Below are 22,190 nucleotides of genomic sequence, written 5' to 3'. Positions count from 1 at the left end.
AAGAAGAATTATACGTAAGCCCATTCTTTTAGGCAAAAGAAGTATTACCTAGGTTTAATGAGGGGTTGAGTTGTTTCTGGTAAGCATGACATGCATTAAAAGGTATGTAGGCATTAAAAGATGCAGGTAGTTGACAAGTAGAACTATAAGGAGGGTCTGGCTGTGATTAGATATTGCATCTGGTAGGATGAATAGAAATTGCATATCCTTAATAGTTATTAAGGACCTGCACTGTTAAGGAGTTTTTTAATATCTTAAGGAGCACCCATCTGCATATCATGTAATATCTCTGAAGCACTGGCTCCTGTTCAGAGTTTTAGATTGTGGTAGACTTTATTCCTTGCATGTAGTTGTAGCAATAGAGTGGATAAGTAAACAGTCTTTGGATTTTTAAATTCCTGCCTGATTTTTTTTTAATCCTTTGAAACCTTTCAGATGAGACTATTGCTGCACCAAAGGCTGAATTGAAACAAAAAGCATCTTAAAAAAAGAGTTTCTTGATGACACAAGGCAAACATTCCTACATTTAGAGAAGTAATAACATTTGTTGCATTGTGTGTGTTTGAATTTAGAAACTATTAACACCTAGCTTTAGCTGGCTATCATTAGATGTTCCTCTTTTGTTCTGTATGAGTTAATGAGTTCAAAGATACTGCCTTTTTTTTAAACTTGAAGGAGAATTAATGCAGTGTATTATCACTAAATGAGAGCTGGTACTAATTTGCACTAGGATTAAATCTTATCTTTTTCAACATAGTCCTGCTAAGTTTGGCCTTCTCAGACTTATTTAAATTTGATGATGGCACCAGTATAATATGCCTTTGTAGCAGTGTAGCACTGCTTGAGAATAATGGTTTGTTTGCCAAATTGAGATATCAGTTATGTGACTTAAAGCAGAGTCAGTTCATTGACTGGTGCTGTTGGATTGCAAAGAAGCCAGTTCTTCTTGCATTTAATGCTTTAAAAGGGATAGTGTTTTTATATTGTTGCGAAGAATATTTGTTTTAATTAAAAAAATAATTTTAAACTAGCAGCTATTACTGTAATAAGTTTATTCTGTCAATTTCAGAAAAAAAATCCAAATAAGCATGAGTAAATCACATACCAAACTTAAATCAACCATACTGTATCCCATACAGAGAAGTTCTGAGTCAATAGTGTGTGTAGTAGAACAGATTATTTTTTAAATTATTTTTTAGAATTCCTCTATACGGAATATATCTCTATAAGATAGGGAGGGGAATTTAAACTTGTAGAGTAGATAGTGCTTCAGCTCTGTGGATGTACATAACTCTCTTAAGCTCTGAAATTGAAGTAGTATCGAATCACATCCTCTCAACTTTGGATGGACATAAAGCCTAAAAGCTGAAATCACTGCTCCATGAGAAACAGTAGCTTGTCTTGCTTTAAGCAGGCAGTTATCTCCAAAAGTATTTTCAGATTCTCTGTAAAAGAATTAAACTGCCTTGTCTCATAAGACAATCCTCAGACCTGCTGTGATATCAAAGACATTTCTAGGATTCTACTGGAGGAGCGGTTTAAAAGTAGCATAGCTGATCTCTGGTGTTTTGCTGGGTCTAGTACAGTGAGGAAGAGGCACTTTGATATTCACATCTTCAATATTTTCATTAATGTGGTGAGAAGAAGTAATGGCTAGTACCCTGAATTCTCCTCTCTTTTAGTAGTAGGCAATATTTTGAAAAACTTCATCACAGTCCAAGGCAACTGAAGTTTTGCCTTTATGGAGGGTTTGTTGCAGTGCATGCTGTGTTAGTGTAGATCTAGATTTAACATGAAGTCCTCCAATTGTGTGACCCAGAAGGAGAGGGTGTTGAGTTAGTCCCCCTCATATTGCGGCAGTACCACCATGACTCTCAGGAGTATAGGCGAGCTACACTCGTACTACTTGCCTGTGTTTCAAATGGGCATTGGAACAAAGTTTATTATATTTTAATCTGTTTGCACTTGTACACTCTGATGCTTGCAGTCATAATGTGGTAATTATACTTGCTCAAAATACTGTTAGCATAGATAACTTTCTGTGCCAGTCTTCTGGCTATCCAGTCAAAAATAATATTTATTTTTTTTTCTTATTTATTGTCACAGTTCATTGCGCTGTCTTTGATTTAGACAGCTTAGGCTATTGACAGGTTGGGTAGATAGCACCTTTCTACAAATGTGAAAATGAAGCGAACATTTAAATAACTTAAAAAAAAAATAAATACAAGCGAAGTAAGAAGTTACAAGCTTTTGTTTTAACATTTTTCCTAAATATCTTTTGCCTTAGCAACAGAAGAACCTTGAAGGATATGTGGGGTTTGCAAATCTTCCAAATCAAGTTTACCGGAAGTCTGTGAAGAGAGGATTTGAATTCACACTCATGGTAGTAGGTAAGTTTCTTTCTTTGCTTTGAGTGGGGTTAGGGGTATATAGACATAGCTCTTAAAATCTGCGATGATGATGTAAATATGTTTTGCATGATCTCGGGAGAAAATACGGATCTTCCTCTTCTAGACTGTTAAATCTAGAGTGTTTTAAAAGAACATGTCTGATATGCAAGTAGGTGAGGAGGACAATAAAGAATGAGAACTGTATTGTTCATATGGTCTAAGAAAAGAGTTTGGTGTGGATGTAGTCTAAAATGTGACTTGCAAGTATGACATAATAGAAGTAATTTGAACCTGGATTTTCATTTGAATAAAAAAATCGACCTGCTTTTTCAGTTGAGTGCAACACGGTAAACTGGGATCCAAAAGTAAAGCTGGAATCTTTCCTTGCACATAACCATGCAGCAGGATCCTGTATATCCTGCACTTCTGTGGCCACAAAACTGTGCTACAAAATCAAAGCTTTAATTTGAACAAACCTTTCTAGTTTGCATGGTTGCAAAGAAAACCAAATGTAAACAGTGCTTTCCCTATGGACTACAGAGAATGGGAAACTATAGTTAGTATGGACAAATAATGCCATGCAGAACAGTTCATCACTCTAGGACATCTGATTTCCTCACCCCTTCCCTTCCCTCCTCCCCCCCATCTTTTGAGTACTTGTATGATAGTAGATTGTTATTAAGGTTGGGTACATTTGTGTGTAACTAATATGTATGTATTGGATATGTGACTCAGTTTTGACGTGCTAATGGTTAAAATAATAATTTAAAAGATGTTTTGTTATAGCCAGTTGTCTCTTTGTTGATGTCTGCCTTTATCTCTTGTAATTTGGCTAGCTTGATAATGCTTTGATGTTTTGTCATCAATACAATGGATATCTTGTGCAGTCGTTGTGTACATGTAGCATGTTACATAATAGTACTATTGATGGAGTTAGAAATCAAGGTCAAATTGGTGAAAACTCATTGTAGATCACTTAAAATTTTCTTTTGATTACAAACTGAGTTAAAATTTTAAAATTTGAGGGTTGCTTTTTTTCTTTTGGAACTTGATTACGGGTTCCTTTGTAGTCTAGCATCCAAGTACATAAATCATTATTTGGTACAAAACTGTTAATCTTAAGTCTTAAATAAAATCTGGTTTTCTGCTATCCCCAGGAAAAAGGGGGGAGGGAGGGAACTGTCTTCATAAAGTAGTATTCCAGAATTGGGTATAATTTGTATTTCAAAGTTTAATTCTTGCAAAAAGCAAGTTGCTTAAAGCACAAGTAGTAGGTGTAGCATTAGAACTGGAGGAAGTGTGTGATGTTACCTTGGTGTTCTTACTTTTGCCTGTAGTGCAGTCTAATGCATTTGCACTTAGGAGAACTGTAGAAAATTGTGGCCATCGAGAAGAAAGGTTGGTCCAAAATTAGATTGGAAATAAGATCTTGATCTGAAAATTTTGTTACTAGTTTTAGTATTTTTGCACTTAATACTAGGACTTAAAAATGCATCTAATTGTCTCCTCCCAACGCTCAAGTATAGAAATCAGATACTTGAAAGTGAGCGTTTAAACAAAATGATGGCTGATCTTTTAGTACTCAAACATCTGGGGAAGGGTGTGGGGGGAGAAATTAATTTGTTTCAGTGATGTCTGGTATTAGTATATCCTGAAAAAATGCATCTATTTTAAATATGAAGGTGAAATAGTTTGTGTTTTACTCATCACTTGTTGGTAAACATCATAATATGCAATTAAATTCTTAGACTTCTAATTATTTATTGTTGCATTCATCCTTTGAGAAAGTGTACTCTGACTTGGTTTGAGATCTTTAGTTGACATTATGTTACAGTTCTGTAGTAGTAAATGCAACTGTCTATACTTACTAAAACTTCAAAGTTTCAGAATGTAGTGCTAATCTGTATATGGGCAGTGTTGGCTGAATAAGGATATTGTATATATCATCTCTTGGAGATAATCTAAAACGTCCTCTTGCTCTTTCTACTACCAAGAATCATGTGTGCATGGCTGCCTTTTACTGTGGGTTGGACAATTACTAGTCTGCTGGCTATGCTTTATTTACAGGTACTTCAGTGTCAGTATGTTACCTGTTTGTTCTGAAATGAAAAATGAGAAAAACAATGCTTGTGGTTGCTAAACAAGTACATGGGAGAAAGCAAACCGTGTTTGGGATCTGTGATCTTTGTGTCCAGCTATTTTCAGGTGTCTATAAGGCTTGGTATCGCAGCTAGTGCATTTGTATAGAAACTATTTTTCTGTTGTCCATTTAGTCTGGGATTATCAGTTAAACTTAATAGATGCACATAGCATGGTATCTGGCGTCATTACCTTGAAATGTGTAGTATAAAAAGTCATCAGATCAGCGTTTTGGGGGGATTTGCCTGTATGGTTGTACAGCTGCCCTAACTGTTGTAGAAACAATTCAGTTTTCAGTTTAACTATTTGTCACTGAGGAAGTAGTAAGTACAGCATCCAACAGAGCTGACATTGTTTCCAGTAAAAATTTTTGCAGGGAGATAGGTCAGTTTTACAGAACCTTTTTTGTCCATAAAGCATGAACATACTCCATAAAATGCGTATTCCTCAGGCTGCCACGTTACTGTCATTGCCCTAGAGATGTTGGGGCTGCCCATGGCAGCGTGTGGTGGCTTCCTGAACTTCCATTGTGCCAGTGAAGTTGGAGAGGGGGCTTTTAAATTTGGGCGTGCATAAGGCTGAGTAGATGTTGAATAGTCTAGAGCATGGTTTCTGGAGCAGGTTCAGTATATAGGTGCTGCTTATCTGAGCTGATCTAAGCTGGTTGGAGGCATTGTTTTGGAATTGGCTTCATTTCAGCTGTGTGGGCAGCGCTCTGTCCTGTAACTTGCACTTTGAGTCAGGACTCAATAAGATTACTTTATTTGAGGCTTTTCTGTAAATATAGTTGCTAATTTCCAGGTGTTCTGGCATTTATATTAAATGTAACTAAAGGGTGGAGTGTTTATGAACTACACACATATAACTATAAAAAGCTGATGTTAAAGTATCCTTTTCATATGTAACATTTTAAGAATCAGTGAAAAGTTAACCTTAATGGGAACTGGGATTACTCTATAATATTCAGCCATAATAAACATTTCAATGTTTCTATAAAATTAACTGTGTTTACGTTTTCTCTAAGTTGTATTGATTTGTTTGGTAGCATTTCTAAACTTTTCTTAAGAAACTGAAGACCGAGATAGCCCTTTTTGTTTTCCTTATTGATCAGTTGTCATTGGACATAGATTTGTCTTTAAAAACTTCATGAGACAATGAATTTCATATTAGTCATATTCAAAAAGGCTGATCAGTAGTTTAAATCACGCAACTGCTGAAATGACTTGGTTTTATGGAATAAAAACTAAGAAGCACCTCCTCTGAGGCTAAGACATAAAGTAGGCACTAATATGCATTAAACCGAGCTTCATTCTTGATGCTTTCAAAATAAGACATTTAAATAGCAGTTTAAAGCAACTAATTCTACATCTGAAATATTAAAACTTGCCAGTGGAAAAAATGTCAAGTTTCCCTTGAAGCAGCAGGGAGGCTGCTTCCTTCATAATCTTGTGTAATCTCTTCAAGTATAAGACAGTTGTTGAAATGCTTGAGAACCCAACATAAATATTTGGTCTATTTGAAATCCAAAGTGTATTCTCTGTATTTCTCTGCTGTATAGGTTTTTGGAGGAAAGTACCTGCTTAAGTCAAATGCTTAAGTAAAGAAAACTTCCAGAAGTATATAACTACCATGGTTAGTACCTCACAGTTAAAGAAAATCTTAATTGTGAAGTTGTAGTTATGTCTGTTTATTAATATAATTACACTTGCTTAAGTAGTGGGTGTGTGTTTTTCTTCTTGTTTTAGTGTGATGAGGTGTAGACAAACAGTTCCTTTTCAGTGTGTCTTTTTTTCTAAACACTGAATCAGGAAATCCCGCTTTTGTTGTTCTTGTATTGAAATTGTGATAGTAAGGTGTGATGTGAATCAACACACAAGTAGATGCAAAGTCATAATTTTTAAAAATTCTTTTCTCCTATAGATTTTATGTACTTAAGAATAATTATTTGGGGTGGCTTTTCTTAGAGCTGTATACTTTGAGACGTTCAGGCTTCATGAGCCTTAGTAAAGGTTGGACTCCTAAATTTTTTTTATTTTTATTTTTTTTTAAAATCGTCTGATTTGCAATGTGCAGATCGCTTACAGTCAAGAGACTTTCCAGAAGACCTTTCTACAGAGTTTCTCTTTCTTGAGCAACTGTTCGGTAGCTTTGACTCTGAAAGCTGTTTTGAAACCTCTCCTATAGTAAATTGTCTGTTTTGTTTTCTAATTGTCACTTTAGCCTTGTAGATCACCTGTAGATTACAACTTAAAGGAAAATGTTGTGCAGTACTGTCATAGTATTTTGTTTGTAATTATATGCATGCTCAAATGTTTTGGTTTAAACACTGCTTTTTGGCATGGCTGAAAAGGAAAGGGCTGTATTTTGCAAGGCTTAAAGAGAAAGCACACTATGATTTTAAAATACTTTTATTGTTCACTGAAGAAAACTTGAACTGGTTTAATACTGGTATCTTCTGGTGATGGATCATGTTCTGATTTGAATTACTCCTTTCATTTGTTCACTTTCTGGGTCAGTTTATTTATCAAGCCAACCAGTGGTACCAGAAGCCTCAGATGCTCACAGCTACTTGTTCATTGCTAGTCTGATACCTTCCCCCCCCAGTTTTAAAGCCATGAATAACATCATTAAGCATATGGCAAGATAGGAAGAATAATTGAGTGAAAAATAACATGTGGATGGGCAGTACAGTTTAGTAGAAACTGTCTTGGGGTGTTTCCAGTTCTTGTTGACTTGCCGGGATTTGAAATCCTCTTAATTAAGGTTTCTGCAGTGACCCTACTACCACAGTTTCTGTGTTTGGTCTTTGGTGTGACCTTCATACTTGGTCGCTTACAATCAGTGAAGTAGCATTGCTGAGTATTCATTGTCTAACTTTGCCATTATTTTAGAGGCCTCTAGGCTCTACTACCGTACAAATAAATATATCTTAAATTAAAATGTGCTTTCTTTTAAACCTACTGGAGGAAAAAAAAAAGTGAGTTTTGACGTTTCCAGTCAGTTCTTAGCTTCCCTGGGATATATTGTTGCATTATTGGTTACGGAGCCTTTCCTATGTGTACAGTCAGGGGTGCATACTGGCATATATCTGGAAAAGAACTAACAAAGCCTTTTTTATTTCTTCAGTGGGTCCTGCCTCCTTTTCCTCTGTAACTTCACTTCTTCAAAATACCTCAATTCCTCTAATTCCCTCATCCTCCGAAAACTGTCACATGTTCCATGCTACCACCTTGGCTGCAGCCCATTTTGAGCTACTTGCATGATGGTTGACCACCTGTCTGGTGCTGCTGTGCCAGTGGGCTACGGCCAGGTTAGACAGCACGCTTTCCATTCCCCAAGTACTCTTTCTGTGAAGAAAAGTAGTAGTCTGGGTTCAACTGTTGTGTAGCAGATATGGCTCCCTCGGGAAACTAGATTTAAAAAAAAAAAAATATTTTAAGTTGCAGATATTTTGTTGACAGGGTTATGTTTTAGTGAAGTATAGAAATAAGAAAGGTACTTTGAAGAATTTTGTAAGCTTAAAAAACAAAATTTACTGCCTTTCATGTGCTGGTTCTGTGGATATGTGTTCCAGCAATGATGTCTACAGGGTATTAAAAATGATAGCTTAATATTACATGTACCTGATGGGGATGCCAAAGCAAAATATGTTGAATGCAAGAGAATGGGCAGAAGTAAAAATGAAAGAAGCAGAAAACTGGTGGAACTCAGAACAGAGCCAGGGTATTCCTAGAGATGACACATTCCTCTGGAGTCATCTCTATTGATGGACTAATGCCTCACCAATAGCGTATCACTCCTTTTTGTGGAAAGAAGTAACTAAATGTTTTTTGAGAAGGCAGAGTAGATGAACTCTAAAGATCTTTCTGTGGAAGAGGAGTATCTCTTTAAGATGTGAAAGGTCAGTAATCTAACAGTGAGTTTACTGGCCTGCAATGCATGATTTTCCACTGAGTTACTTTCAGGTGACAGCTTGAAGCGTATATTCATGTGACTACTTGGCTTCAATTAGAAAAATCTTCTCTCATACTTCTTTATTGGTTGTATGGATGGGTTTTTTTGACACCACACCCTCCCCCCCCCCCTTTCTTTTATAATGCAATGAAATACAGTTTGGAGTGTGCTTGCTCTTCTTGCCTCTTCGGTGGTATTTTCCTGTGCCTTTTTCTAGTGTTGGGGAAAGGAACCTGGACAAAGTCTAAAATGTGATGGAGGAAGAGAAACTTTTTACAGCATATTTTTTTAATCACTCAATATGAAAAAAACCCTATTTTTTAATTTTATTTTTTGCAAAGCTCATTTTAAACACTTCCCTCACTGTGCAATAGCTTAGACTTGTACTGAAGGATGCTTAAAGACTCTAGTGGCCAGAACTGGAGCTGGTATTTAAAATAATTGCTCTTCAATTTTCAGTTTTTCATTGTTTGCAACTGCAACATTAATTGGAATTGTAATGCTTACTGGAAAACTTTTAAAGAGCTTTTTTTATTTTCTCTATTAACTGTTTGGATGCAAAGCTGCTTAAGTAGAGTATGAAAGCCAACTTCAGTATGGTATCTCTTACTGGATGCTTGCTGCCATATGAATCTTGAGTTCTGACAGCTAACCTCAAGTATCAAGTATTATTATATTAAAATATTGCTTTGAAAAATTAAGGAAAGGTTTTGTAAAGCCTTGGTGGTTGTATTTAAACTAAACTGAACTGTTTCTTGTGTGGCAGCGGCTTGGTCGGAGCCTAATTTCTCTTTTAAAATTCTTTGTTTGTTTCCTGGCAAGTTTTCAAGGGAAGAGACCTTCTACCTAAGTGTGTGGATGTGAACCCACAATTTGGCAAAAATCTGCCTGCAACCTAATTGGCTTTTATTTCTTTAAACAAGTGAGGATTCTGTTGGAAGCACTTTCTTTTTTCTATTTTATATATAATTTCCTTGTCAGTCTCATAACAAATGGTATGAATTCTTTTACTTCTCACTGTGTTTAAAACTGGATCTCTAATAGATGAATTCAGGGAATTTAATGAAAACCATCTAATAAGATACTGTGCTCTGCATTGTGTAGGTGTCATCTTCACTGTCTCTTTTTTTTTAAGCTTTGTGGAGTTTTTCACTATTTACCTATGTAATTAATCCTGTCTTCAGGCCGGTTGTAACTTTTGTTATGTTTCTAACTACATAAATATTCTTGTTTTAGGTGGTTTTTTTCTTATCCTAGCTTACCAGTTTTTATTATATCTCTAAATAAAAATGTCCTTGCTGATTTTTATGCATCTGAATGTGCACACATGCACACAAACACAGTTACTCCATTGGTATTTCATATATTACAGTACGCTTGTTCATTATGGGGAGATAACATTTGAACCTGGTCCTTGTTCCTGTTGGTGACAGCTTTGTAGGCTGCAGTTTAACTGAAATGAATGAATCTCAGGGTTTTTTTTGATATTAGAATAAGAATAATCACTGCATGATGTTCTAGTTATGCTTTTGTGGATGCTCAGGCCTAACTAATGTATACGTTTTACTTCTTGAATTGGTTATCAGGTGGCCGACACTTGTTTTGATTCTACCCTCAAAAGTCAACAGGTTGTCCTGAGCTCTCGTGGTGCATTGGTAGGGCGTGAGCTAAATGTTGCACATCTTGTAAGTGGTAACCTGTTAGAAGTCACACTACTACTGTTCCCGGTCCCTTAGCCCTAGATAATCAGGTGCCAGTTTACTACAGGACTGTTTTGGGGACCATGTTTGCTACAAGCTCAGAGTGAGATTTAAAGTAGAAGTCAGGTTTTTGTGTAGATAAATGCTGTATGGGTTGAAAACTGCATCTTTCTTCCTCTTGGCTGAAAATATTAGGTTTGCCTGCTGTATCAATAAATGCTGACAATTTCATGAATGAAAAGGTTAATATCGTAACCAAAGTGATATTCTTAGATGGACTATTTGTGGTCTAAACTTCCAATTGTAGTAAAGCCACAGTGACCCATTAAATGTGACTCTTTTGATTCAATATGCATGTTTTCCCTCTGGCTGATTTTGCAATTGTTAGTTCAGATCTTTGCTGTGAATTCATTTGAAGCTGTTAAATTTTGTTCCTTTTTCCAGTGTTTTTCAATGTGTAATGTTGCATGCAACTGTTTCATTTTGGTTTTTGGATGTTTTTCTATTGAGCTTCTGAGCGCATTTACTGACAAATAAGAGTTTATACCATAGTTTTGTCTAGAATTTTTTTTTCTAAAGAGAATGAACATCATCTGAGACGAATTTTGTCTCACTTCTGTTTTGGTGTTGTGGTATGATGTTTTTTCCAGTCATTTACTGTAATATAATACTTAAGGCGGAATATGTAGACTTATCAGTGATTGGAAGTGAGAAAGACTGCTGAAGTTGGCTATTTCATTAAATTGCTGTTTCTGTTTGAGTTCTTGTCAGCCTTTGCTTCTTTCCCAGTTTTTCACTGTAGGTAGTATTGTTATGCATACCAAGAGCTCAAGTGAAAGAACAGTCTACCTTGGAACGGTGCTAAGTTTCTGTCAGTGTTGATATAAGCTGTATTAAGTGTGTAATGATGACATTCAACATAGTTCCTTCCCTCTATTAAGCTCAAAGTGAAAACTTTTTGGAGGGTTCAGACTTCCTCATTTCACAAGCAGTTCTGGCTTTCTATCACTGAAGTTTTGACTTCCATCATTGATGAGGCTTTAAGCCAGAAATTCTGCTAACTATCTTATAACCAAAACTACAAGTGTGTCAAAGCTAATGCAAAATGCATTATTCTGATACTTCTGTTCATGAAACTTCTGCTGTGAAGGCTAAATGAGTGTTTTTCACGGGCAGATGCTTCTCTAGAAGGGGAGAAATGGTCTGTGATTTAAGGGAATTAAACTCCTGGTCTTCCGCAGAAAGAGAAGCAATGCAAAGGAAGGGCAAATTTAAACGTGGGCCAGATATGGACAGCAAGAGTCAGTCCTAACAACATCTGGCTCTGGTATATTACTGCTTGGGCTGTGTGAAGTAGTGCTGCATTCTATGTAAGGTGACAGCTTCCTTATTTGAAAAGAATCTGAAGCATTCCCAAACAACATCTCTAACTGCAAACAGTAGTGCTTTTTAAAATAACAATTTTGCAGTCTGAAGTCATTATATGTTAAGTTTTTAATTTATGGGATAATCCTGAATCTTAGGTCCATTTTCTATTGCCAAGTCAGTTAAAAAATAGTAATTCAGTGGTCTGAAAGCAGTTGTTGGATGTCTGTGGAGCACTTTGGAGTACAGGCTGATGAGCATTGTGTTAAAATGAAGAACTGTGAAACAAACCACTGCTGAAAAATATAATTACCAGATAAGCGGTTGGTGACACCTGGTAAGCTCAAATGGCATGGAGCAACAAAAGGAATTCATTGCAAACATGTATCAATCAGTTATTACTGCCTTGATCCATGTTGCCCATGTCTTCTATCTTTCAAGATAGAAATACTATACTTTGTTTTCAAAAACATGGTAGGGAACCATGTATTTTAGAAGAAAGTGACATTGGTCTTCAGTTTGTTCCATTGTTTTGGAATTTACTGTCCTTGATCTATTCTCATTTAACACCTGTATTTTTTGACCTTAAATGTTACTTACCAGTGATACAACAGAATGTTATGTTCTACTGTGATGGAAATGGCTGTTATCAAGGCTCTGGTTGTCCCCAGTCAGACCAATAGTTCACTAAACTAAAGGATTTTGAACTATTGCAACGAGTGTAGTTGGATTTGTATTCTTTTGGAATAATCTGATTTTTTGTGACAAATGAGGCAATCTCGTGAATATTCTGAAGTTGTCTCATGAAAGGTCTGAATGGTTCACCTATGATACAGTATTCCGGTAAAAAGCTAGTTAAGCTTACATCTATAAACATGATATAAATCTGTAAAACATTTACTTTGTATCTGTATTGAACTGTGATCCGTTAATTTGCCTTCACATCTACATGATCTTTCTGATGAGGAAATATTGTTAAAGCTTCTGTCCTATACTGCAGAGTTAAAAGGGAGCTGTAGGTTTTCTGAGAGTAAACGTTTTTTTTGTTTGTCTTGAAACTCAGCAATTCTCTTTTACCATCCGTTCTTCCTTGTTTTAAGGTATGAGAAAGTTTATTGTCAGTTTCCGGTTATTTTTGTGTCACTGTTTTCCTTATTAACTGTTTACATCTGCCATTGATGAAGAGGATTTGGTTTGTTTTCTTTTTTTCACCCCCAGAAAATGCTTTACATGACAAGTAGCACAGTCTGTCAAAGAGGCCTTTGAGCAATTAGTGTAATACCCTGAAGTAAAAATACCATTGTCTTCATGTAGAATGTCAGAAGTAAATAGCACAAGGAGCTCTTTAAAGGACCTGAAGACAAGCTTAACTCTGAACATTGGTTTTCTTGGGTCTTGGATAATGTGTGATGGTGTTTTGCTTAATGACCTGTGGAGAGGTTACCAACATAAAATAGTGTTCAAGTTTAATTATTTTTAGGAGGATTTCCCTTCTGAACTTACTACATTTTGGTCCCCAGAATTCTAATCTTATGTCTCCAGACTTCTGGCAAAAGACTCGGGAAATGTTGGAACCATCTCCAAGGTTTCTAGGGTTTGTGGCTAACCATTCTGTGCTCCCAGCAACAGAACTGAGGTTGTGAAATGAAATTATATCATCTTTTTGTAGACATTTAATGTATGGCACTCCTTGCTCTGAAAAAGCCAAAGGTAACCTTGTTAGTATGAGTCTTCTGATGCAGAAAAAAATAGAGTTAAAGAAAATCCTAACCACCTTGTTTGTACGCGCTCTGAAGCCTGAGTGAAGGGACTAATTCCTGAGCAGTATGAGTGATGCCTCTTGTCCCACAGCACTACTATTTGTGGCCCATTGATTAACTTCAGTGAAACCCTAGCGAAGTCAGACTTTGAAGAGCACAATCTTGCCTGCAGCACCAAATCCCCTCCTGTATGTAGATTACTGTATCTATAAAATAGAATTTTACATTCACTTGTTCTGTAAAGTTTTGCTGTAATTTTTCCATTGTTATTCTTTTATGGTCTGGGTGCTTACAGTACATAAAAATTTTATTTGAATGATTATTTGAAGGGTATATTTTGTCTCCTACTTCTTCCTGAGTAACTGAGGCTAAAAAATGAAACCAATAACCTCTGCAGGGAAATGTCTTCTGTTGGTGATTTTGCAAAATCAATACCCACTTCTGTTATAATACAGGTAGAGCTTAATCCAATAATGCACATTACTTATTAATTCACTTAATAGACTAACACAATCTAGTGGTTGGAAAACTAAATCCGTGTACTTTTCTTATGAGGAAATACACACTGTGTTTCTGAAGTACAGTTCTTGCTCTGTACACTTTGGTCCTTTTACCTCCTGTTTTTGAAATGTTTAACAGTGAGGTCACTCTGTGATGAAACTGTTTTAGTGACTGAATGCAAAGAAATGAGTTGAGACTTGGATGATCGGGCCAGATATTAGCCTTAAGTATTCCTTGAATTGGAACAATTCGCCTTGAATTATGACAGCGATGTCAGTCTATACAGTAAGTATAAGGTTGTGATATTAATACACTGTTAGACTGTGGTTTGAACTGAGGGCAGTGTCCAAATTCTTACTTGATTGTGAATTTGTCTGCTTTGGTTGATTTATGTCAGGTGGCAAGTACTCAGATAACTGAATAAAATAAAACTGACTCAGAGGAAGTATTTTATGTACTTTGCAGATATTTGGACTATTTGAGGTTCTACTCAAAAAACAGTTTCTGCTTTAAGTAACAACAAATGCATTTATTCTACAATTAATTGCAAAACATTTTTATACACCTCTCTAATTAGAAAGGAGTTGAAACCCACGAGTTCAAAACATCAACTGTACTATGTAATCAACAGAAAAACTTCTATGTGGTGTATGTGTGTATATATATCTCTCTATATCTTCATGTCCCTCAGTTCTGGCACTCTTCTGAAGTTTTCTATCCATCTGGTTTTTTGCTAAAAATAAAGTTAATTTTTTAGAAGTAACTTGCTTTTGGGACACAGCGTAGAATGCTGTAATTGTATTTTCTAATGCCCATTAAATTGTGTTGAATGTCTGACTGAGACCAGGCAAGTATACAGACAGCAGGATAAGTAGGAAATACAGGAGATTAGAAGGAGGATCAGCATAATGACAGTAGCTGAAATCATGATGTGGTACTCATTTGGAGAAAGCAGGTATCTGTAAAGATGCATGAAGAAGTTCCAGTTGCCTGCCTCCTGCAGTTTCCTGACTGTACATCTGTAGAGCTCTTGTAAAAGGCTTCAGAATAGCCCTCCTGCTAATAAAGAGTTAACCAGCCTTTTTTTTTTTTTTTTTTTTTTTAACTCAGTTTGTGACCAGCTGAAGTTGGTGCCTTTGGTTTTTGAGAAATAAATTTTGAGATTAATAGCATCAGGGCCTGACTATAGATGATGCTTGCTTTCTCGTTTACTGTTTGTAACTTCTCGTAGGCACATGTCATTAAGAGGTCAAAATAAAGATTTCTATCAACTACTACCATAAACTTTGTGAGATAAATGGTATTTCAAGGAAATATCACTGCTTGCTTGCATGCCTTTTCACAGAATCATGGAATAGTTCAGGTTGGATGGAATTTCTCAAAGTCGTCTGGTTCAGTTCCTGTTCGAAGCACTTCCATGTGTTTTTTCTTGGGCTTCTGCTTTTGTCCTTTGTCAGGAGGAGAATATTGGATTAGATAGAATAAGCTAGGTCCCATTTTGAAGCCACAGTTGATGACAGTTTATGAGCATTTTGGGAAGATGCTGGTATGGAGCACTTGGTCAGACCAAAGGTTTTAAGTTCTGTACGTAGCTTTTATTGACAAGGCTTATTGAATTTTTTTTAAAATGTTAGCGAGCAGTTGTTTGACTTTATGTTGATGCTGAAAGAGCAGTTGTGTTTCAGGCTAGATTTTTTTTATTTTTTCTTGTACTTGGGGGCACAGTTAATACTTGAGTTTTCTGAAAGGTCTTTTGTATGTTACCGAGGGCTATGTAATATCTGGAGAACCAGTGTAGGTTTTAAGTGGAGGAAGACAAGGAAAAAGCAAAATCCTGAGTTTGTGCGAAATGTTGGTTCATTTTTCTATAGGTTATTTATTGCTCTGCACCACTGTTTGGAAAGCCAAGGGTCAAATCCAGCAGAACCATCCTGCCGATGTTCACTGCACAGTCATACTTTAATACTCTAGGTATGGTAGAGCATATTTGGTCCAACACATGCAGATGTCTTATTGAATAAATTAATGTATACAGTGGTCTGGTATCTGCTGTGTTCTTGAACTTCTGATGAAACATAGGCTCTTCAGTTTCGTTATTAAAATTACTTGACAAATGTTTCTGTCAAATCACTTTGTGATGTTGACTTGATTGTCCAGCTGTTTCTAGAGACAGACAACATCATAATCTAGAGATTCATTGTGTGGATGAGATGCTGCATAGAAGTCTTAACTATTCGGCTTTCTCATTTTACCATTTAGGCAGATTCATTTTGCCTCAAAAAAGACTGAACTGTACAAATGCTTTTATATCATTTCAACGAGAAGTAGAGTTCAGGAAGACAGAAGACACTGGCAATTTTGAAAGGACTCAGAAATCTTCATGAATCTAATACCCTTTAGAATTTTTCTCTGGCTAAATTTGTGTCCTGACATGCTTTGCAGTTGCTAGTCAGATGAAGTTATGCCATTCTCAGTTTCTCATTAACCAGATACTGCAAATATTTTATTAAAAAGTAGTTTTTTAAACCAAGATTAAATAGGGTTGCCTCAGATAGAAACTAGAGTTCGATTAAATTGCATATAATGACAGTTCTTGTTTGAATGACACTAATTTGAGTATGCAGATTGTAAAACCTTTGTCAATGTATGTGAAACTGTTAAAGAAAAGATGATACAGTTTATGAGAGAACCTGTAGTTGATTATCTTATTCCTTTAGCATTTTAAAACTGATAGTTATTGCATCATTTTTTTAGTGCTATTGGAAAGCAGGGCAAGAAAGGCTTCTGTGTTACTAGTAAGATGAGCTTATGGCAGATGCAGAGAATTTTTTCTGCTTATTCAAATAAGGTTATTCAGATAGGTTTGTATTTACCAGTTTCCTTAACTGACTGCTGCTGTCAGCTTAAACAATAAAATCAATTTCGTGAATGTTGAATATGATTAAGATTTAAATAATAGCTTATTGAATGAAATAACAGTAATTTTTAAAAAAGCCCAACAACCATGCGTCAATAACGATGTTGTGTTCTTTACGTGTTTGCATGTTTCTAAGTGGTTTAATTTAGAGATGTCTTTCTAAATTAGGTTATCCTCAACACAAAAATAAGCACTAAAATTAGGGCCCTAGCCTCAGTAAAGACAAATTCTTACTGACTGTATTTTGTGGTTTTGTGGAGGCATTTCATTAACTTGTTCTATGTGCTGTTCGTATTCGTGCTTTATGGAATGCTTCCTCTTGAAGTTGCCCTCTTTCCCCAGGTAAGTCATTAAAGGCTTAATATGCATTTTCGTCCATATTCTCGGCTGTAAAATTTCTAGTTCTCCAGAACCACCTTCCCTATGCAATCAATAATAAAGTGGTGGGATTTTTTTTTGTTTTGCTTTTTTTTCTCATTGTTTTTTTAGGTTTTTGATAAGGAGGAGAAAACCGTATACTGATTGTCCAGCTACTGAGAACTAGACCTTTGCAGGTATACTAGAAGTATATACAGTACTAACTGTACTTCCTAGAAAAAGCATCACATCTTAAAAGCTGTTAGTTTTCTTCAGGTAGACACATTGTTCTAACAACACCTACTGTCTGTGTACTTTAGATGAAGCTTGAGGCTGTCTCTTACTAGATAAAAATTTGAGAACCTTTAGCACTTTTAACTCTACAGAACAGACAAAAGATTAACTTTGACACAGTTAGAAGTATTGCAGATTGCAATATCTCTTAGAGAGGTGGGTGTATATGCCAAATTTAGGTTGGCAGTAATTGCTGTATATTTCCTCTCCTGAGAATTTTCCCCATTTTCTGTCTTTTTAAAATACCTGTTTTTTTCACATATTTCTGGTGCATATACTGGTACATGGCCCCTTCAATGTTACCTATTTATTATGAAGAGGCATAAATATGCAGCTTCTCTTACTTGTAGTGAACTGCAGTCTCAACTTGCTGTGTAAGATTCCTCTCCCCCGCCCTTTCTGCCTTTCAGATAAAGCCTCTTCGCAGCTGAAGTTTTATGACAGATTTTGTTATGTATAGCCAAAACGATTAAAAAAACCTCATCTGGGTTTTCTTGATACAGTGAGAAGCTTTTAAATGAGGTGTCTTGAAAAAAAGAAATAAGCAACTGAGAAATTTTTATTTTCTGGCTAAGAAGACTAAGATAACTAAAAAGACCATCTTTGTTTCTGTAGATGATCACATACGACTTTTAGTTAAATTGTGCCTTGATTATGTTTATGCTTCTGAGAATGGAAGATCAAGGGCCATATCTTACATGCCTTTCTACCTGTTTTGTTCAAGCTGCTGTGTCATAGCAGTACTGTTGAGTATATTTAGCATCCTTTTATGTCCAGTAAATTGTAGAGATCTTGTTTCTGATGTTTCTGGCTACAGCTTCTTTGTTGATGTATTTTGGACCCTTTCCGGAAGGCTTTTTTTATTACTTACTGTTCAAAAACATCTTTAGCTCTTTCCACATATTCTAACAAAGTGACTGCATATGTCGAAACATATGTATAGCTTCAGAGTTAACTGCTTGTTAGGAGCAAGCAAAAGCTGTGGTTCTTGAAGCTATTTTGGGAGAAAGCGAGGACTTGATATGCTGGGTGTGAAGGTGGGAAAGTACAGAAAAGGACGGTGAAAAAAGAAGACAAAGGAAACTTCTATTGCTGCTTAGTCTTGAGATGCAAATTTTGATTTGCAAAAATAATTAGTAATTGAATTTCCATGGATAAAAAGGTGGAAAAATGTGATTGGGACAGATATTCCTGCTCTGTACTGCTGTCTTGGTTTGGATCCCACAATTCAGATATAATGATGGGTGCTGCGAAGAAGTGTGAACCACCTTCGTTGGCTGGTGATAAGGTAGGGAGAGAACTGTGGTTCGTAGAGAAGTTTCTTTGGTTAGATCTGCTAACAAAGGCGAATTTCTGTTCAGCCTCTTGCAATATGCCACAAGAGGTTGTCAGATGGTACCCTGCTACCCACAAGGATTTCTCATATCTCAAACCTGCAGAATACCACAGCTTTTTGTCATCTTTGAGGTGACTGAAGTGCTTGCAAACGCGGGTGAGGACACTTCGCAGTCATGCAGTTGAGTGAGGTTGAGGTGGTATACAGTGTTTCCCTAAAATGTTAGGATAAATGCGGTGCAACTTAACATGGTTTGTTACAGAGCAGATCTGTTGGGTGAGTCTTCTTTGTCTGGCGGAGTCGGGTGGGTACTGTGCCTGGGACATTGTGCATAGACACTGTTCAGAATGAATGTAATTGCCAATGTTCCATTCAAGCTTTTGGAATTGGTCTGAATGTTGTATCATGGGGCCTTTTTATAAGCATAAATTCTCCATACCTCTTTCATCAGGAGCTTATTTGCCATTTTTGTTGCACGTGAGCTCATTGGGTGTTTCCTTTTGAATGCTTAAACGTGTTTTGGTCCTGTCCTTTCTGTTGTAAGAGTATCACTACATACATTCAGTAATCCTCTGGGTACCTCTTTTTTTTTTTTTTTTTTTTTCTGATTTACATGAGTCATGTCTAACAAAGACACCTTAAAGCTTAAGTGCAGAATTAGTTCCTGCACAGATGTGGTGGTCTGAATCATGGTATGGATCTATTAACTTCTGCCATTATGAAGGATTTTCTCGCTTTTTGCCTTGTAGCTTGTTGAGAAGCTGAGTCAGTTTACTGGCTTCAAAGGAGGATGTTTGGGATAACACTTTAATCTGAAGTCTCCATCTAAAACTATAGATCATAATAAATCATCTGCATCCAGAACAGCAGAACATACTGGTTTTCTTTTCAGAGTCCAGTATGTGTGTAGAGAATGCAAAAGAATTACATGGAAGCTATTCCTAAGTTCTTTGCTGCCTTCAGCTATTTTGAGACATTTCATTTCATTCTAAGCTAGTTCTAGAGACCTTCAGTATAGGAATATGGAGTTTATATTTTTTCATAAACAAAACCTGCATCTGGAAATTATGTTTCTGTGTTTTGGCTGGTTTTGTAAGAGTCTTGCAAAGTAGCAAAGTCAAGTCTGAATACTTTATATATTAATTATGTATTAAGTATAAGTTTTGATAAAATGCAGTAAAATGTTACCTTTTTATTTCTGTACATACTTGTTGTGTAATGCTGTTTTTGAAAGGAGGTGTGGGGATTTTGGTGGGGTTTTTTTTGTTTATTTTTACCATCTCTATATTCCCTGTTGGCTATATTTGAGTTTATGCATAGTGACTGTGACTTGTACTATGTTGATAATTTAACTACTCAAGCTTGTCGAAACTACTCTAGCTTGCCTTTCAGAACAAACTTCTTAGTGTCTCAGTTCTAAGCCTGTTAATTAGTAGTTAGCATTGGTCATGAATCAAAACTAAGCACTGTTTGTGTATGCTATGGACAGGATGAATTAATAGAGCTTTCTGTCTTGTTATATGCATGTTTTCCTTGGCGCTTTTTGTTTGAGGATATATGAAATGTAGTAGTTGTTTAATGTTGATCCTTCTTACTAAGATGCACTGAAGTTCTAAAATAATCCATGCTTTGGGTCCAATAGTGCTTTTGGAAAGAAGCAAGTGAAAAAGATAGGGACAGCTTTAGGGCTGCAGTGGTGTGGGGGTTTTTTGTTTTGTTTTTCAGTAATGCTGATTTATTTAGCTTTACATAAAGCTTGTATGCAAAAAGGTTCTCAAATATGTTGTTTTTTATAAAGTCTTATGAGATCTAGTGCATAACACATGCCAGGTAGGAGTATGTTTGCTACGTACTGTGCCATCCTTCATTTTCAGAACTGTGAGGACAGAGATTGCATTAAGTTTCCTCCCCTATGATCCAAAGGTACTAAATTCATTTTCTTGTAAGATACTCGTATATACTTGCCAAAATACTACTTAAAATAGTCTGACCACATTCTGCAGCTTGTTGCTGCCTGGGTCAATGGACTAATGTTAGAATTGTGAATAAAATTTATTCAGTGGGTTATGAAATCTCTGAGAGTAGGAGTGTGGTTGCAAAAATTGCATGGTTTTACATAGGCTATTTCAGGTTTGTTTTCTTGGGCGGGATTCCTGAACAGAAGGTTAAGAGAACTAATTTCTAGTCTCTGTTTGATAGTGGAGTTCGACTAGTGTCTCCCAAAAACTATATTCCACTTCCAAGGCACTGACATTATTGTAATTTTCAGCTTTGGCTCTGGAATGGGGAGCATCTCTGCTCTTCTGTGTGAATCCTTCTGCCTTGGTTGGCAAACCACCACTGACTTGGTGGGGTTGACGAAAGTGGCTTTTGACTCAACGGGGGTGGCTTTTGGTAGTCTGAGAGGATGAGGACTAGGAAGTACTGCTCTACTGTAGAGAAAATAATGCTTCTGCACTTGAAGGGAAAAGAAGTAAACAGACCAACAGCAAGGCTCTGTGTAAGGAAGCTGGAGTCCAAGAGCATTAATACAGATGTATATGAAGTATAATATAAGGAAAAAACTGTTTTGGGTGTGTTCCTCTCTTGGTTGAATAAAAGCTTACTTCCTCACTCCCTTCCCTGAGTGTGGGAAGACAGAGCCTTAAGTTTTGAGGAAAAGGGGAGAAGGGAAGTTTGTTTCCTTTCTGGATTGAATATAAATTATGCCCCTATAATTGGATAGTTTATCTCAGAAAAAGCTTTTAGATAACTAAGGCCAGCAGTGATTATGTGAAAGAGCCCCTTGAGACTGGGGAAGTATTCTGCATTCAGATTTAAAAATTAGTGCTTTTATAGCCTACCTTGGGTTTGCAGATGTCTGTGTAAAGTATCAATGCTGTTTTTTCCTCATGCCTTTTGTCTGGCACTAGAACACTTGTTTTTCTTCCTTATGGGTGGAAGACCAAGTGATCATGCTGCCTGTGGTTAATTCCCTTTTACTCCACCACCTCTCTAGATGATACTGGGACCTCTTGAAGAATTTCAAAAGGTGCCGAAAACTAGAAATGTCATGTAATTATATAGACACTGTTTTTTCAAAGACACTGATTTTTCTCTTCTTGAGGGACAGTATAAATAAGCTTATTCTATTCTACAGTTGGTGTTAGTTGGCTGATTTGTTAGCAAAAGTATTACTGGCCAGCAGGTCTCACTTGTGTTTCTGGTCTGGCGAAACAGCATGCTGTATGGTTGCATCTACAAGGGAGTTTAAGCTCTGGGCTTAATTCCGTTTCTGAAGTGAATCTCCCTTTTTTCCCATGTATGGGGCTTTCATTCACATCATGGGGCAGTCTGGCAGCATATGAACTGAATTTCTTTCAGAAAAAGTATTAGATCAGGAGATTCTCTCTAGGATTACATCTAATAGGGTCCATTTGCTATTTGGCATTCAGTCTGTCTGCCTTGAGGCTTATACTGAGGGTGCTTTACAGGAAG

At 36.4% G+C, this 22,190-nt stretch overlaps 1 protein-coding gene across 1 annotated transcript in view; it reads left to right on the top strand.

Annotated features, from left to right (window-relative positions):
• Positions 1 to 515: 515 nt before the first annotated feature.
• Positions 516 to 22,190, top strand: part of SEPTIN7 (septin 7) — a 65,541-nt gene continuing 43,866 nt past the window's right edge. The window contains exons 1-2 of the mRNA XM_063325502.1: positions 516 to 534; positions 2,288 to 2,390. Coding sequence (XP_063181572.1) covers positions 2,381 to 2,390 — 10 coding nt within the window. The 5' untranslated portion in view covers positions 516 to 534; positions 2,288 to 2,380. The remainder of the gene's footprint in view (positions 535 to 2,287; positions 2,391 to 22,190) is intronic.

The sequence above is a fragment of the Chroicocephalus ridibundus genome, chromosome 2 (genome assembly GCF_963924245.1).
Source record: "Chroicocephalus ridibundus chromosome 2, bChrRid1.1, whole genome shotgun sequence".
NCBI lineage: Eukaryota > Metazoa > Chordata > Aves > Charadriiformes > Laridae > Chroicocephalus > Chroicocephalus ridibundus.
The sequence above is the reverse complement of the archived record's forward strand: the minus strand, read 5'-3'. Positions and strand labels throughout refer to the sequence as shown.